Source organism: Ambystoma mexicanum, chromosome 4p, assembly GCF_040938575.1.
Source record: "Ambystoma mexicanum isolate Mex_15411 chromosome 4p, UKY_AmexF1_1, whole genome shotgun sequence".
Classification (NCBI taxonomy): Eukaryota; Metazoa; Chordata; class Amphibia; order Caudata; family Ambystomatidae; genus Ambystoma; species Ambystoma mexicanum.
Genome location: NC_090927.1, coordinates 1,231,868,562 through 1,231,886,108, shown reverse-complemented (window position 1 = coordinate 1,231,886,108; position 17,547 = coordinate 1,231,868,562). Strand labels below are relative to the sequence as shown.

The 17,547-nt window shown below is 43.8% G+C and overlaps 1 protein-coding gene across 1 annotated transcript in view; it reads left to right on the top strand.

Moving 5' to 3' along the window:
• ENTPD6 (ectonucleoside triphosphate diphosphohydrolase 6) overlaps positions 1-17,547 on the top strand; it is a 757,555-nt gene that overhangs the window by 312,995 nt on the left and 427,013 nt on the right. The window contains exon 6 of the mRNA XM_069606885.1: positions 11,255-11,343. Within this exon, the coding sequence (XP_069462986.1) occupies positions 11,255-11,343 (89 nt within the window). The remainder of the gene's footprint in view (positions 1-11,254; positions 11,344-17,547) is intronic.

Genomic DNA, 17,547 nt, shown 5'->3' with positions numbered 1-17,547 from the left:
AGCTTCTTAGTGCTAAGCTCTGTGGTTAGTTGTCCTAAAGTGTTCAACAAGCACTCTAAAGTGTATACTCAATACAAATCCCACCGTTGTACACCAGTGTTAGGCGGAAACCTGTGCAGTTCCCTCTGGGACCACTGCAAAAGATTTAGGACTACAGGTGTTTGGCAGTAAACCCACTTGGTAGCAGTCTGTACCACACAGATTCACTTGGTAGCTGTGGCTGAGCAGTCAGACTTCCCTCAAGAAGAGTTAGGCAGTATACAGAGTATTCACAATAGGTCAAGAGAACAAAATAGAACAAGTAAACACTGACCAGGGCTTGGTGTAAAAGAGATATAATTATTTATTTAAAACCACATCTAGAAAAACACACAGGCACTAATAGTAAGCAATTCAAAAACACAGTCACTAAAAGATATACACTCCCTTAAAAGAGTATTAGACAAGTCTTAAGTAAAGCCCCACTTATTTTCAGACAGCGGTGAGCACTTAACGTAGATGGCACTCTAATAATTCGTTTTAAAAAGGGAGAGAAAAGCAGAGAATAAATTGAAACAGATCCCAACAATTTTTCACAAACACAACAAGAGAGGAAGGCAAAGTAACACCGTGAATTCACAGTCAGTAGGCCGGATCTGCTTTAAGAGGATCAAAACGAAATGTGTCCAAGGTCACACGGTTGCAGTGCACAAAAGTCTTGTAACGGTTAAAAAAGGAGTTGGACCAAAGAAAGGGAGCAGTTAGAGAGTCAAGGTGGCCAGCCCAGTCCAGAAGGTTAAGGGGTTATTATTACCCTGTAGCATTCTTTAGAAAGGGAGGCCTGGCGGACACAGTACCTTAAAGTGGTGAGAATACTCCAGCGGGGGCAGTTGTTCCTGGCAGCGGATGCAAGTCGGTGCTTCGTCCGGGGGAAGAGAGGATCTCGTTGGGGAGGAAGACAGGAGTCCGTTGCACTGCCAGGGAAGAAACCAGCCGTGGAGTTTCTCAGGTACAAGGAGCGGTCCGTTGATTTGCGGTTCAGTGGTAAGTGGCTATCCGGCCGCCGGGGTGCTTGGCACGGGCAGTTCGACCACAAACCGATCTGGGGTGCGAAGAAAGAAGGTAAACTGGTTGTGCCCACCAGTCAGGGGAAGAAGCCTTTCCAGCCGGGAGATCTTCAGATGGACAGATGGCAAGTGGTGAGTCGGTTCCGCAGGGCTCCACCGGTGGTGTCGTCGTGGCAGGTCGGCTCAGCTTCTCCCTCGTCGGATTCTCAGGTCCTGTGGCGACCTCTGAAGTTCCAGTCCCCAAAGCCCTGCTTTTATGCAGCATACCCCCATTCACTCAGCCTAGCTGTCAATCAAACATACTAAGTGGTGAGCCGGGCGCTCATCCGCCTCCAACTCCCTCAGGGTCAGCCGCTTCTCGAAGCAACGAGCTGGGGGTAGATCTCTCTCCACGGCAGGGGCCTCCCTCTGGAACAGCCTTCCTGCCTCCCTGAAACTTGAGGAGAACCATCTCCGGTTCCGGAAGCACCTCAAAACCTTCCTCTTTGCTTCTGCTTTCTCTCTCCCTCTCCCCTGCTGAACAGCTAATATTCTTCACTGAAACTGCACTGATTCTGCAACTGGACCACTCTTAACGGCCTCGGTCCTGGGCCCAGCCACTCTCCACTTGCACTGATGCCCTGGAATCCCCTCTGCACTGCGGGACTGTCTCTGTATCCCTACAGCCCCCCCCCCTTTTCCAGCACTTGTTCTGCACTTACCTTGCACTTGCCACCAGCTGGCCCTATTTATTTACTACTTTACGCCACTTACCTTGTACTGCACTTCCCCCCCTCCCCTTCCCCTTGCACTTTTCCCCCTCCCCCACCCCTGCACTTGCGCGATCTGAATGACACCTGGCCTAGTAGGATCGTTGTCTGTCTCCCCTTGTTCCTCCCCTCCCTGCCTCGTCGCGCCTTGAAACACCTGTGTATAGGCGCGTTACAAATGCCATATATCATATCATATCTCCTGAGCTGGAATTTAGAAAGCCAGATCCTGCATATTATGCTGTTAGTTCATATAGACAATTGATGAGCAAAGTAGTAGAATATTTAGGATGGAGTAGACCTGCTCCTCCTTTTCAACAGGATGACTTAACTGACATATTAGACCAAGGTCCACAAAGGGATCCCATTTTGCCCTTCCATATTGCTTTGCAAAAAAGGGTTCCTACAAATTGGGAAACCCCAGATTCAATGTCTGCAGTTAATAAGAACTTTTCCGAGAAATAGACCAACACGCAGTGACCCAGATTACTTATCCAAGTACCCGACTCTGGAAAGTTTGGTGATCCAAGCAGCCACGTCCACAAAACAATCTGCTTACCCTACCATTCCAACCGATCGGGATGATAAACGGGTGTACACTTGAGCGTGGAAGGTATTTACTGCCGGTAGCATGGCCTTGAAATCAGCAAATGCCACTTGTGCTTTATGTAAGTTTTCGTTCATCCTGTAGTTTTGCGCAGCAATGGCGGCGGACCCCATCCCCGAAGGGGAAGAAAGAGGAGGCTTCCTGGCTATCATCAAGGATGGTAAGGAGGCAATGCATGAGTGCCTCCAGTCAGTTCTGGATACTGCAGATAGTATTAGCAGATCCATGGTGACTAGCACCGTGCTATGCAGGTTTGCGTGGCTGAGGTAGATTACTCAATATGCCCTTTGACTGCTCAAGACTTGTTTGGTAGCAAGGTTGATGAAAGTAAAGCAGTGGCTAAATCTTTTAGTGTCGCTATTAGGCAGCCTCAACATTCCTACTCTGGTACATCATCTTGGAGGGGTATGTCCTTTAATTTCTACTTCTCAATTGGAAGAGGGAGAGGACAAGCCAGTCATAGAGAACAACGAAGATTCCCTTGTGGTGGACGAGGGAGATGTGCTAAATCAGCCCAAGCAGCTGCAGCTTTGCCCTCAGCCGCTGCTTCAAAACCTCTCTGAGGCCTTAATCCACAAGACCCCAGTGCGAGGAAGGCTCTCAAAGCATCTGAGTGGCGAGACATTACTTCAGATGCTTGGGCACTGGAAACGGTAGCCCAGGGTTACTGCCTTATTTTTCTAAAATGGTCCCAGCATCATCCACGTGGGAACAACTCATTGAAAATTCCAGATCTGCTCCTTAAGCAGGACATTTTGATCCTGCTAGAGAAAGATGCAATAGAACCAGTAACTGCAGCGGAGAGGGACAAAGGTTGGTACTCACCGTATTTTCTAATCCCCAAAAAGGACAGAGGATTGAGACCCATCTTGGACTTAAGAAACTTGAACAAGTTCCTCAGGCAGGACAAGTTTGAGATGGTTATCCTTTCTCAGATCCTTCAGGCCCTCGAACTCCCAAGACTGGATGGTATCATTGGACCTTCAGGATGCTTACTTTCAAGTGCCTACCTTTCCCAAGCACAGAAAGTACCCGAGGTTCGCAGTTGGCGGTTCTCATTATCCGTTTCGAGTTCTGCTATTTGGATAGATCTCCATCCCGAGGGTTTTCACCAAGTTGATGGCGGTGGTGGCAGCAAGTCTCAGGAGAGTGGGGGGGGGGGGCGTGGATTCACGTCTACTCCTATCTGGATGATTGCCTGACCAGGGCTCATTTTTGCCACTTACTCCACAAACTGGGCTTCTCCCTTCATTTACAACAAGCCAAACATGATACCATCTGAAAGACTCCAATTTATCGGAACAGTCCTGGATGCCTCCTCAGGAAAAGCCTCAGCACCCGATGTGAGGGCTCATCACGTTCGGCCGATGGTCACCAAATTTCAGAGTGCCCGGCAATTTCCGGCCTTCAATTTTATTACATATATATATTTTTTTTGGTTGCTCAGCCTCATGGCATCCTGCATTTTAATGGTGCCAGAGGCTCGCCTGAGAATGAGATCTCTCCAATGTGCTCTCAGGACTTAATGGTCCCAATTCTCAGGCAGGATGTCAGACCTCCTTCAGGTTCCGAGCAGAGTCGTTCAGGACCTTCTGTGGTGGGCCTGCGAGGACAACATTCTGAAGGGAGAAACTTTTTTGGCAGCCATGGCCGCATATAACATTAGTGACGGACGCCACACTCCTGGGGGGGAGGGGAAGGCACACCAACGATCTGACAATCAGTGGTTGTTAGTCTCAATCAGAGTCCAAACTACATATCAATGAGGGCAATCAGACTAGCGCTGAAGGCCTTTCTACCCTCTGTACAGGGAAAGAATGTCCTGGTACTGACGAATAACACAGTGGCCATGTACTACCTGAACAAGAGAGAAGGTGTAGGGTCACACTGCCACTGTGCAGCAAGGCAATGCAGCTCTGGTACTGGCCGGTTCAAGAAGGAGTCTCCCTATCAGCAGTTCACCTAGCCAGAGAGGAGAGCACGGTGGCGGTGGATGCTCTGAGCAGGCAGAGCACAGTCTGCCACGAGTGGGAACTAGTTTAGGAAGTCCTTCAAGAGATCTTCACCCTTCGGGCAGCCCCTCAAGGGAATCTGTTCATGACCAGTGTCAGCCGGAAGTGCGAGCCATTCTGCTCCAGGGAATTTCCCCCAAGGGTAGCTCTAGGAGACTGGTTTGTGGTGAACTGGAAATGTCCACTTCTGTACGCGTTTCCTCTAGTCCCATCATTCCTCACTTGATCAGGAAGTTGAGAAAGTTTGGGAAGTCCATAATCCTAATTGCCCTGGATCGGGCCAGGAGGATATGGTACCCTTCTGGACACGTCCATCTGCCCTCCGGTATGTCTTCCCCAAGGAGAGGACCCTTCTCTTTAGAGAAGGGCCAGGTTCTCTATCCAGAGGTCAAAGCACTCTGACTTCACGTATGGTTTCTGAGAGGCTGAGAGACGAGGATTGGGACCTCCCGGAAGACACAATGGACATCTTGCTTTCGGCCAGAAGGCTAGCAACAAAATCCTTATACTGCTGTCGTTGAAACAAGTTCAGCAGCTGGTGTAGGGATAAGAATCTGGATCCTTTTCAATGCGATACACCTACAGTGTTATATTTTCTACTTCACTTGGCAAATCCGGGGCTCCAGATCACAACAATACAAAGTTATCTGGCAGCACTTTCTATTTTCAAGTGCTCCTCAGAGGACTCATCATACTTTAAAATCCCTTTAATCATTCAGTTTCTAATGTGTTTCCTCCTACTCCCTTTCAGGTCCCTGTTTGGGGATTTAAATCTTGTATTAAAATTATTAACATGCATCCCTTTTGAACCCACGCATTCATGTCCATTAAGTCTATAAATATTAAAAACTGTTTTGCCAGGCGCAATCACATCTGCCCGTGGGATGAGCGAATTGCAAGCACTGTCTTGTAAACCTCCATATTCGGCCTTCCATAATGATAAAGGTTATTCTTAAAGTAAGACCTTTGTAAATAGTGTCTGACTTCCATTTGTCCCAAAAGATAGTATTACCAACTTTCTATCCCCCTCCATATCCTGCAAAGGAGAAGGATAGGTTACATAGAGTGGACCCTAGGAGGGCTCTTAGTTTTTATATTTCGCGCATGTCAGAAATTCACCAGGATGACCAATTATTTATCGGATATAAAGGTCATAAATTTGGGTTAGCAATAACAAAACACTCTATCCAGATGGATTATTCTGGCTATCCAAGAATGCTATAGATTGGCTGGTAAAGATCCCCCAGACGGTCTAAGAGCTCACTCAACCAGGGGGCATGGCTACTTGTTCCACTCTTCAGAGAAGAGTACCTATTAAATACATTTGTGCAGCAGCCACTTGGTCTACCATACACACCTTTCTAAAACACGACTCCGTGGACACTTCCTCTACTCAAGAGGAGGGAGGTTTTGTGAAACCTTCTTGCACTCTGTACATGATAACTGCTAAAGACAGATCTGAATTGTTTTCCCACCTCCAAAACGAATTACTGCTTTCGGAGGCTATCAAAGATAAGGAATACGTGGTTGGACACAATCCATTCGAAGAACAAGTTCCTTACCCTGGTAACGTTCTTTCAATTGGATGTTCCTTCCACGTATTATTCGTCGTCCCTCTCAACCTACCCTGCTGCAGAATTTACGTGTTTTACACTCTACGCTCTCTGTCTTCTAAAGTCTTAAGGAGGCACTAGTAATTCCTCTAAACATGGAAGAACAAGAACTGAAGGCAACGGGCCATGCGCGTGCTACATATACTGTGGATGATGTCGAGCATCGGACAGACTTCTTCGAGGGACATTAAGTCATTGATGCTACCGCACAGTGCCCTCTATCAAGAAATAATTTTTCCAAAGTAGCTTAAGCTGGAAGATAATTATCAAAGATGAAGAATAAGTGGGAGAAACATTCAATCGAAAAAACGTTACGAGGGGTAAGTAACTTGTTCTTTGTAGTAAGCACAATCAAGCCACATTGCTTCTGATTAATGCACTCAGTGATCAGATAAGATTTTGAAGTGGGAATGTTTTACTCCATATTTTCTTTTTAAAGTTGGGATTAAAACGATTTTTCAAGAGTTTAAAGTAAGCCTCATTCCCAATAAGATTTGAAAAGCGAGTAAAAATGTTAAACCTAAATGTTTTGCAATAAATAAATGGAGATGATCAAATCAAATATCTTATAGATTTTAGCACATTTAGGGTTAACTATTGCAGCTATACTCTACGGATGTTAATAGAGCTTTCTAAACAAGTTTGTTCCTATTATTTTATTTGGCACGGAAATTTGAGGGCACAAAAAAAATGAAGTGCCTGTTAGATCTGGAAGGGTATTGCCTTAAGCAATCGTTCTCCTATGCGCAGATTCTGCCAGTTGAATTAATCAAGATGATATTTGGTTTAACATCTCTACAATTTCTTCTGATTAAGAAGAAATGTTGCCTAGCAAATAAGATTTACTGTTCCTTGGATAACACCCTACAAAAGCAGTTATACCTTCTATGTACTACTTCCATGAATGGCTACACTACCACTAATACAGCACCATTAGATAGATTCTGTATATTGGGCCAATTGCACAAAGATACATTTTTGTGAAAAATGGATAACACAACTAAAATTGAACTGAATAAATGTGGTGTTAGTGTCCGATGAGCAAAACAAAGTTGATTTAAGCACTAAATCCACCTCAGAAGAATATATACTCTGATATATACCAGAACTGGGTAAAAATCCAAACATGTGGTGGAATTTCCTAATGGGAGGTGTGAGATGGGCATGGTACCAAGAGTGACACAGACTCGAGTGTTATAGTTTCAAAACCTTTATTTACTATAGTGCGGTGGTGGTTGTAATACCTAACTGGCCCTAACTCGAAAGGGATGGTTCCCTCAACTGATTTTTCTAAGGGCCGTCGATGTCTGAAAGTCCAAAAACCAAACTCCGGCTGTGTCTAAATCTATGCTTGTCCTCGCTCTTTGATAAAATGTGGTAGGAAGCCTCTTCAAAGAAAAATAGTGGTTAAAAAAATATATATCATGGCTGGTTACAGGTGGTGGTCTCACCAGGTGTGGCTTGGTCAGTATTGTCAAAGTTCAGCACAAACAAAAAAAGAGGTTGTTTGTGAACTCTTCTCCACAAAGTTCTTACACTCTGTTCAAACAACTCCCAATGTCTTTAGTTTCTGGGGATTCCCTTCCCCAATCTTCAATCCTTTCAAGTTTCAGAAAAAACAAAAATATAACACTGTTCTTCTTGCGCTTCTCAGGGTTCACTTCCCCAAGCTTGGGCCCCTTCAGTTCCAAACACAAGTTCAGTTTGACAATGTTGTTTCTCTTAGGCCTCTCAAGGTTCCCTTCCTCAAGCTTAGGCCCTTTCAGTTTCCAACACAAAGTTCATCTTTTCAGGAGGTACCCTTTTCTTATTTGCAGTTCCTTTCGCACACAACCTTCTCATGGGGTAAAATCAGAGCGTTAAGAAAACGCTAGGTTGATCTTTGGCCCTCTATATTTCCTGTACTTGCTTTTCTTCTATCCTTTCATCTTCAGGTGCTTCCTTCACCCTTTTGTTATCTTCCACTTTGCTGGGCACACTTGCACCTTCTTTGGCTTTCTCTTCTTTCACCTTGTCGTGCCCCTAGCACCTTCCTTTGATTCACTTCCTCTTCACAGTGCCTCTTGCATATTTACTTCTTTACTTTTGTGTACCCTTGCACCTGCCCTTTTCCTTATTGTGCCTCTTGCAATTTTATTTCACTCTTTGTTGCTCACTTGCACCTTTCCTTTACTTTCGGGTCACTCACACTCTTCTTATTCACTTTTAAGCCTTTTACTTTCTTTCCGCTCTTAGTGCCTTTCTCTCACCTTCCATTTGCTTTCTGCTTTCTCTCTTGCTTTCCACTTCGTGTCACTTTTCAATATCTGTCTTTCTCCCTTCTTGCTCCCGCTAATCGCATCCTCTCAGGTTTCTCCTGCTTATTGACTTGAAACTCACAGGGTACCATTGCGCTGGCGAGCAGTCTCTTTGGGCATATGGGATCAAGGTCAGGGTCTCACCACCTGCCCCTCAGACTCCTTCAGGACCAGCACATGTCGCAAGGGAGCGCAAACTTTTCTGCACACCACCAGCAGGACCCAGGCTGCCTCGCTCCGGATCCCTGGAGATATGGCTCCCTAGCCACTCTGCAGCCCCTTACAAACACCGGGCCAGCATCTCAGCACGCTGCTCTCCTGCGGATCCTCCAGACTTCTCTCCCTGTAGCTCCCTGCTCCTTGGCTTCTCTGCTCTCGATTCACAGCTTGCTCTTCTGATTGTGCAAAACACCTTTTATACTTAAAACAGGATTCAGGTGTGAGCAGTCGGTGTTAAACTCCTGACCCTATTAATGGGACAACCTAATGGTAGTAGGTGGCAGTCTTCCTTCAGTTTCTCAACGTGTTTCTTGGAGGTAATCCACACTACTCTTGGTTGCCGCTTCTTCCTCCCAGTATTAGACAGGGAGGGGAAAGGAGAGATAGATTGGGAGTGAGAATATTCCATGAAGGGTGAGGAAGGGGTTTCTGAAGGAAAATGGAGAGAGGGGGGAATACCATGTCTTGCCCTCGGTTAGTGTCCTCCCAATCCCTTGTGAGCCTCCACTCAGGTTGTCCTACCTCGCTTGTCCACCCCCAGGGTCGTGATCCAAATGCAATGGCCCTTCCCTGGGCACCTGAATGAATGATCCTGGGGGAGTAGGTGGGAGAACAGAGTCAGGTTTCTCACAGAGGACTATAAGAGATATATGCCTCAGGTTTAAGAGGCTCTCTACTCTAGATGTCTTAAGCAAATGGAGTAACATCTCAGTAGAAGGTATAGGCTGTCTGCTATGTACAGGTGGGCATATTGAAAAACTTAAAAATTTCTTGCTATTCCGAAGTGTTACTAATATGTTAAGAAGTAAATTTTTTCCTGAATATCACATGCCTTGTATAGCTGCAGAAGCTGATATCAACTTTGGAATGCAATGATGACTGGTGATTATTCCTATATAATACATACAACTATGTGCTACTGATATGAGATCAATGCAAATTGTAACTATGTCTCCCGAGAATGAAGGGGGTTCATAATGTTAGGCTACTGCATTGATTATTAGTGACAAGCATTAGTATTTTAAATGTTATTGTTTTTCTTTTAAATTGATATAGAACAGTTGTGAATCATTGTTTCCAATTGTTCACTGATGACAGCAATGAATTTGAATCCTTTTTAAACTGACACACCACCATGATGAATTTTTGAGGTTGTAAAGTGATGCTACTATAATAGGACTGTTTATAAGCAATGGCATTTTAATCTATTTTATAATTTGTATAATAAGCCACTTATGGCTGTCGTATACTAAAATAAAAAATAATGTGAACAGCTATTTTTCCCTAGTTATTCATGCAAATTAAAAGATACACTTTTAATACAACAGAACACATGAGCAGCAGCAGTTCCTTTTGGGTATGCCTTTATGTTCCAACAGTCCCAACAAAAATGAATCCTTCTCAAATTGGGTCATGGTGCGATCAGCGGATACCACTAGTATCAACACATCTTTTGTTTTCAATGAACTTAACACAATCTGCATACCTATGACAACAATAATAATTCTTCTGGTAAGAATGCTGTCAAAGGGATTAAATAGTAGGTCAGATTCTAGTTATAGTTTGGTCTGAAGATCTTTTTGCAATCCTAATATCCAATGATTTAAGTGATCCATTTATCTAATGAATGACATGCATTGAGTTCTATTGTGCTTTTTGAGCTTAAGGGGGGTCAAGATAGAGTGACTCAGTGGGAGCCCAAATGTTCAGCTTCAGCACCAGGATTAAATGCGGGTTAAATTTAACAATGTTGCTCTCATCCCGAATTCTAGACCTATAGAATGGGATTGGAACAACATTTTTTTTAAAAAAAAGGCCTTCTATGAGTGAGTTATTATCCTACTTGTCTGGCCTAACATAACATTCATATCATGCACATTCATTGCATTTTTATAAATAGACCTGGACGATGTGTGCATAAAAATGAACCCCAAGAATATGTATTCCAAACTACGTTCACCTTTTTTAAAACTGAAATAATGATTTGAGGCTTTGTCAGCTCAAAGTCAAAAATATCAATTAACTAACCTTTTATTTTTTCTGTTTTGAAAATGTATTTCAAGGTAATTACTGACTTTGTCAGGTTATGAGCCTTGTTGGATGTTATTACGTGATTTTCCTATTGACAGGTTTTACCATTAACTAAGAAAAACAAGCTGTCTTCACATTAAAGTATTGAATATCTCATATTGAAAAAACATATTTCCTTCATAATTGTAGGCTTCATTGTCAACAATCGAATACACCAAGACTAACCTAAAGCCCCACCACTGGAGGGTCTTGCTTCACAGAAATTCCCCCTTCACAGGTGTGACACAAGTCATGGCAGTCTGTCCCCATTAAACTGCACGCGTGGCTGAATTTATGAAGTCATATAATACAAATATAGTCCTTAGTCTTCCAAGACCGATTCCACTCTTCTGTCCTGGAGGCATCAAACAATATAAGTGATAGCCTAGACCTTGTACCCTCTCACCAAGAAATTTGATATTAAACAAGACACAAGTGTTTCCTAGACATCATCACACAGTTTCCAAAGATCTCGAGCCAAATAGCAGTACCACTGAGTTTGCCTAACTGCTATTCAAGCATAGGCAGAAATTCCTATAGCATCACAGAGGACCTTCTGCTAGTTGTTATCAACCTTTTGACTTAAACATTTTTGTGATGACAGTTTGCTTTAAGGCATTTTGATGTAATTTTTGTTTCAGGTAGTTTAAACAGTTCAAGAAAAAAGTTGGTGGGGATGCTGGATTTGGGAGGTGGATCCACACAAATTACGTTTCATCCGGATGATGAGGTAAATGCATTATTCATTTCTTGGCTTTCTTTGTAAATAAGCTTTTTTTTATGATTTCATGTTTGCACTCAAAATACTTCACCGGAATGTTCTCGTAACCTATAAGAAGCCACAAAATTCAATTAATCTCCTTTGATATTTGTGTACTGCTCTTTTTGTTAGGTTTTCCATCTTTTGTCTATGTAATATCCTGCCTGGCCCACACAGTACGTCATACCACTTGCTTCTTCTTTCACAATCTGGCCCGTTTACCCCTTTTGACTCAGTCGACAGTACTTGGTTTGACTCGTCAAATATTTTCTCTATTTGATGGGGCCTCATTCTATGCCTCTCTTTTGGTCTGGAAGGAAGGAAGAATAAAGAACAATGTGTTTATTGTTCCAGGAGCTTTTGCAGCTGAAAACCACAAAGAGAAATATGCACAGGCAAACAAAAATACACACGTATCTCATCAGAATCCTCCCCTTCTCATGGAATATTTATAAGCCTGGAAATAGCTTGATGGCTGAGATAAATTGGTCATCTTCAGTGACTCTGTAGTCTAAGAGAAATGGTAGCCACCTTACTTTCCAGAACAAACTAACGGCTCACTCAAGAACTGGGCTTCGCATGCAAACCTGTGTGGTTTCCTTACCCACTGTTCATTATGTGATCATGTGCATGTCCCCAGAATAAACACTATTTATGATACAAGGGTTTCCTCAGCTTGAAATTAGCAGTTTTAAAATGGCAGAGCATAGCTAATAAAATGGCACCCTCACACTATGTTGATCGTTCTTAACACATTGTCTTAAATGAGAAACTTGTTGACCTCTTGAGTACCAGAAATACTGCAACTTGCAAGGTACAACCAAGTCAAGACAGTGGTAAGAGCAAGAAATACAAAAAAGGAATGAACTTGTGAGAGTACGCTTGATGTTTGTTTGCATACAATTCAACTTTAGGTTCACAAACTAACACAAGGGGCCAAAAGCCATTCTTGCTTGCTCAATAGGAGGATTTGTCATAAACTTAGAGCACAGTGATGAAGCAAGCGTTGGAGAAGCTTCTAAGATCTTTTTCACCGTTCTGTGCTGTCTGCATATTTTTTGGGAAATTGAATTAGCCAGACGTTATCCCCTGCATTATAACCAATGAATTGCTTTATGGGTGCTTTTCCATGGAGAACATGTGCCATAATTTATGTACATTCTCGGTTTTTGCCCTTTCAATTTACTGCTACAAATAACCTAGTTGCAATCGGCACATTAAGCAGCATCTTTGCCAACGAAATCCCCCCACATTTCCTTCCCGAGATCTACCTTCCCTATATCTGACCCAAATGACAAATGAGGTCTGCATTACTGAATCTTTTTAAGATCCACTCTAATGTTTAATTCTGTTATTGGCACCGGGTGGGCGAGAGGGGGATGTGGCTGCCTCTGTGCCAGTCATGAGGTTTGGAACATGGCATTTACCTAATGGCACAGGCCATCTTGTCCACCGCAATTCATGCATAGCTCTCAACCATTTGTGTTGCAAAGGCGGGTGAAATCACCCGATTTTGTTTTTGGTGGGTGAGACGCCCATTGAAATGAATGGGAGTGCTGGAGGCTTGGCGGGTGAGTCAGCCTTTTACAAGGCGGGTGACACCCGCCAAAAGCGTGTGGGTTGAGAGCTATGTTCATGTAAGTGCACCACTACAAGTCCTCTTATCACCTTTTTTCCTGACTGACACCGGTAAGGAAGGCATGGTATCAAACAGTAAGACAGACACAAGTGATCACAGTTCAAGGGTGTTTATTGAACTTAGGTATTTTTGAAACTCAGTTATCTAGTCCTAAATCTAATGATGGGAGCAAGCTACAACCATCAAATAATAATAACGCACTCCTAGTGGTGTCTTGTCAAAGGAAAAGAGCATGTGCTAATAAACTTATTGCCAATCCTCACTTCTAAATACAAATAGTGTGGGAATCAATGTTATGCAAAAGAAAAGTGTTCAAGAAATGATATGTCAGGATATTCAAGCCGTTGGCCTCCCTTCCCCACTCACGCTTATTAGCACAGTCTCTTGTTTCTCTAGCACGAGGATGCAGTTCAAATCTCAGTATCAGGGCCTTCTATGTCAAAGTCTCTTTGCCATTCAAACAGTGGGCTTAGTCATTGTAGCCCACTGTGCCTATGCTACCTGAACTTTAGTCATTGTAGCCCCTTAGTCGTTGTAGCCCACTGTGCCTATGCTAATTGAACCTTAGTCATTGTAGCCCACTGTGCCTATGCTATTTTCTGGCCAGTGTGCCCATTTGAAGTAGTCTATCCAGCCTACTGTGCTTATTGGAACTTAGTTTCCACATCATGAGTAGCACCCCCTGCAGCCTGCTATTGTACTTACTCCTCCTAATTATCTTCCACCAGAGAGAGGACGGTAGCTTCCCCCCAGCGTTCACTAGAGTTTTAAATAATTTTTCCATGACCTCCCCAGCTATCGATACCAGTATGGAACACCCGGATCTGAGTCCCGCAACAGAGTTACCTAGTAACCCATGTAGTCTACTCTGCAGAAATTCCAGTCTTAGAGCTAGACTCTCGAGACTTCATGAGCCCCTGACTAGAACCCTACCTCCCACCAACAAAAGATCTAACATCCAGAAGGCAAATATGGTCCATCTCAATAGCCGGAGACCTCTCCCCACCTTTATCAATACTGAACCGTCTCATCCAACGGCACCCCCCCTCCCTCAAAGGAGGACTAATAAATGCCAGATCCCTGACAGCACATGCCACAGACATTTGCGACTTGATAGTGCTCGATAACTTGGACTTCATCGCTATCATAGAGTCCTGGCTGCATGACACAGCAGGACCTCTACTCTCTTTAGCAATCCTGGAAGACTATACAATATTCAGGCAAGACAGAACCAATATGCGCGGTGGCGGCATTGCTATCATCGCAAATACTAGCTTAGGTATGAGAATTATGCCTACCATAGCATCCAATTCATGCAAAACGCTCACCATCAAATTTCCATTAGTTGGCTCCCAAACACTGACCATCCACCTCATCTATGACCCATAGAGACATTTGAGGAGGACATCCACAACTTACTCTCTAACAACCTTAAACCTTAAAACTCAAAAGGGTTTCAATGACCCTCTAGATAAAGATGCCACCATCATTGCCAATTCCCTTTCCAACTTGGGTATAACGCAAAAAACTCTAGAACCCACTCACAATAAAGGGAGAATCCTTGATTGGCTAGCAGGCTACAACTGCACCGCCAATATCAAAGCTATTGTCCCTCAACCCTGGACAGACCATGTCTTCTTGTCATTTGAATTATCTACCTCCAGACCACCTCCACCAGTATCTTTTATGGCCCTGCCATGTCTAACAAGAAATAAAAAGAGCATCACCAGAGATAAGGTGATCCCGACAATTCTACCCATCCTCAATGGTTTAGAGGATCATTTAGACCCAGAAACATTAGTCAATGAGTATAACAAAATTATGTTAACCACCCTGGATAACATAGCACCTTTGAAACTTAGACCAAGTAAACCTAAATCTCACCTAAATAAATGGTTTACCCCTGAACTAAAGGATCTGCGACTACTTAAGAGGAGTTGTGAAAAAGCGTGGAGGCTTATCCCTTCAGAAGATCATAAAATGAAATTATCAGAAATCTCCTCCCAATAAAAAAAAGAAATCCATTTGGCCAAACAGAACTGATTCAATAAGCCTGTATCCAATGCTAATTCAAGCATGAGGGAACTGTTCACAATCCTCAAGGAATTAGTCACCCACCCCCGTTCCGGATATATGCTCCAAAGATCAAACTTGGTGCTCTGATATTCAACAAGCCTTATCAAATAAAATCTCCTTACTCCAAACAAAAATAGCCAAAAAGAAAGCCTCCCTTACACAGCCATCGAAGACTCACAACCCAATTATAGACCTTGCTCCAAAGCTACAAGACCCAGCTGCACGATTTATGTTCTCCAAAACGTCTATCCTTGAGGTGGAGAAAGTCATCCTCTTTCTCAAGCCGTGAAATTGTCAGGGCGATACCTGCCCTGCCCAGCTCATAAAAGATGCTGCTGGGGATCTTTCCCCGTTTATTGCAAAACTTGTCAACTCCTCATTCACGTCCGGCATTGTGCCCACCAATCTAAAACAATCTTGGGTACTACCACTGCTCAAAAAGCAAACGTTAGACCCTCTTATACCCATGGACTACCGCCCTGTCACGACAGTCCCCTTTCTGCTTAAAATCCTGGATAAGATTGCCTATAATCAAATCCAAAGCTTTCTGGAACACCACAAACTCTTAAGAGTGCGCCAAACAGGATTCCGTCCCCAACACGGAACAGAGACTGCCCTCATTGATCTGAAGGCACAAATAGATGAACTTAAAAGATAAAGGAAAAATGGCTCTCCTCTTGCTGCTGGACCTCTCGGCGGCATTTGACCTTGTGGACCATCGGGTACTTTGTAGCCATTTAGACTCTGCCGCACATTTCTCCGGAGAGTCCATAAAGGATTGAATCCTTTCTTAGCGATAGGACCATGAGGGTGTTCTCCCCATCGGCAGCGGCTGACCCAATCCCCATCTTGTGCGGAGTTCCTCAGGGCTCTTGTGTCTTCCCGACTCTACAACATATTTACTAAGCCCCTTTTTGATGATCTGGACCTTCTCGGTGTCACCTACACTAACTGTGCAGATGATATCCAGATTCTCCTCCCACTTTCTGGGGATTATAATAAGGATTTGGCCTTGGTAAATAGGGTGTATATCATCGTCTAGGCATGGATGGCAACCCACGGTCTATGCCTGAAAGATGATAAAACAGAGCTGATCATCCTAGGGACTCATTCTAACCTCAAAAACTAAGCCAGGACTACACCTCATTTGAAATTGATGGTAATATCATCGAGGTGCCTAAAGAGGTGAAGACACTTGGTTTCTATCTGGATGCCACCCTCTCCTTCGACCAACGGGTGAAGTCTTTGGCTTCGGCCACCGCTTACACATGCAAGCTCATTAGAGCAGGCAAACACTTTCTGACAACTGCCTTATCCTCTCGAGGCTCGACTATTGTAATGCCCTCTACATTGGAGCCAATAAATCTATCGCCCACCGAATTCAAATCTTACAAAATAACGCCTTGCGAGCTGCCCTCAGTGTGTCTAAAAGATTGCATATTTCAAAGATCAGGCGCCAAAACAACTGGCTGTCCACCCAAAATGAAATCCACTTAAAAGTAGTGTCCCTTGTTCACAAAGCCCTGAACAATGCCGCACCGAGCTATCTCACTAACAAACTCTCAAAAAGAAACCACACGCGCCCAGCTAGAACCTCTAATGCTAATAGCCTCATCATACCAAGATTTAGGCTAACCAAGGTGGGGGGTAGCAGCTTTCAGGTTCGAGCGGCCCAATTACGGAACTCACTGCCTCACCCTCTACGCAAGGAGCAGCACTTTCCGAAATTCAGATCCAACTACATTAATCTGCTGAGGTCTGCTAATGATTAGCCCATTAGCGCCCACTCATCCCCACGAGACCTTAGCATAGACACACTACTATCCTGCTTTTTTGCTCTTATGGACCTCCTCACTCTGCCCACCTGGCCGATGAGCTAATGTCCATTTAGTGCCTGTACATACACTGTCCTTATTGTACTTTTCACTCATTTTGCCTGTTTGTAAACTGCAATTGTCGTCTACCTGTAATATATTGTATTTTGTATCTTATTCTCTGTATGTAACCCATGACCTTACCCTGTAACTTAAGCTTTGCATTTTCTGTACTGCTGCGCCCGGCTACTTTCGGGTCTGGTGCACATTATAAGTGAATAAAACAAACAAACAAACAAACAAAATCTCTTAATTCAGAGGGCCTGATGTGACAAATATTCAAAAGTTCCTTTCTACTTAGGATTCTCTTGTACAACTTCTTGGGAGATTTTTGATTCACCCCGGGTACCCCTCTGCCAGGCTCAGACTCGCCTTAACACGAAGCTTATAATTTGTCTCCCTCTTTCGGCTCGACCAAATCCATGCCCTTTTCCAAACTTTCTCTACTTAATCGAAATCGAAGACTTTCGACTGTATGCAGGATTTTACTTGACCCATCTCAGGACCACTTCGATTCACATGTATTCAATTGATCTCCCTCTGCCGGGCTCGGACCCACTTTATCTACTTTTATCACTTCTCAGC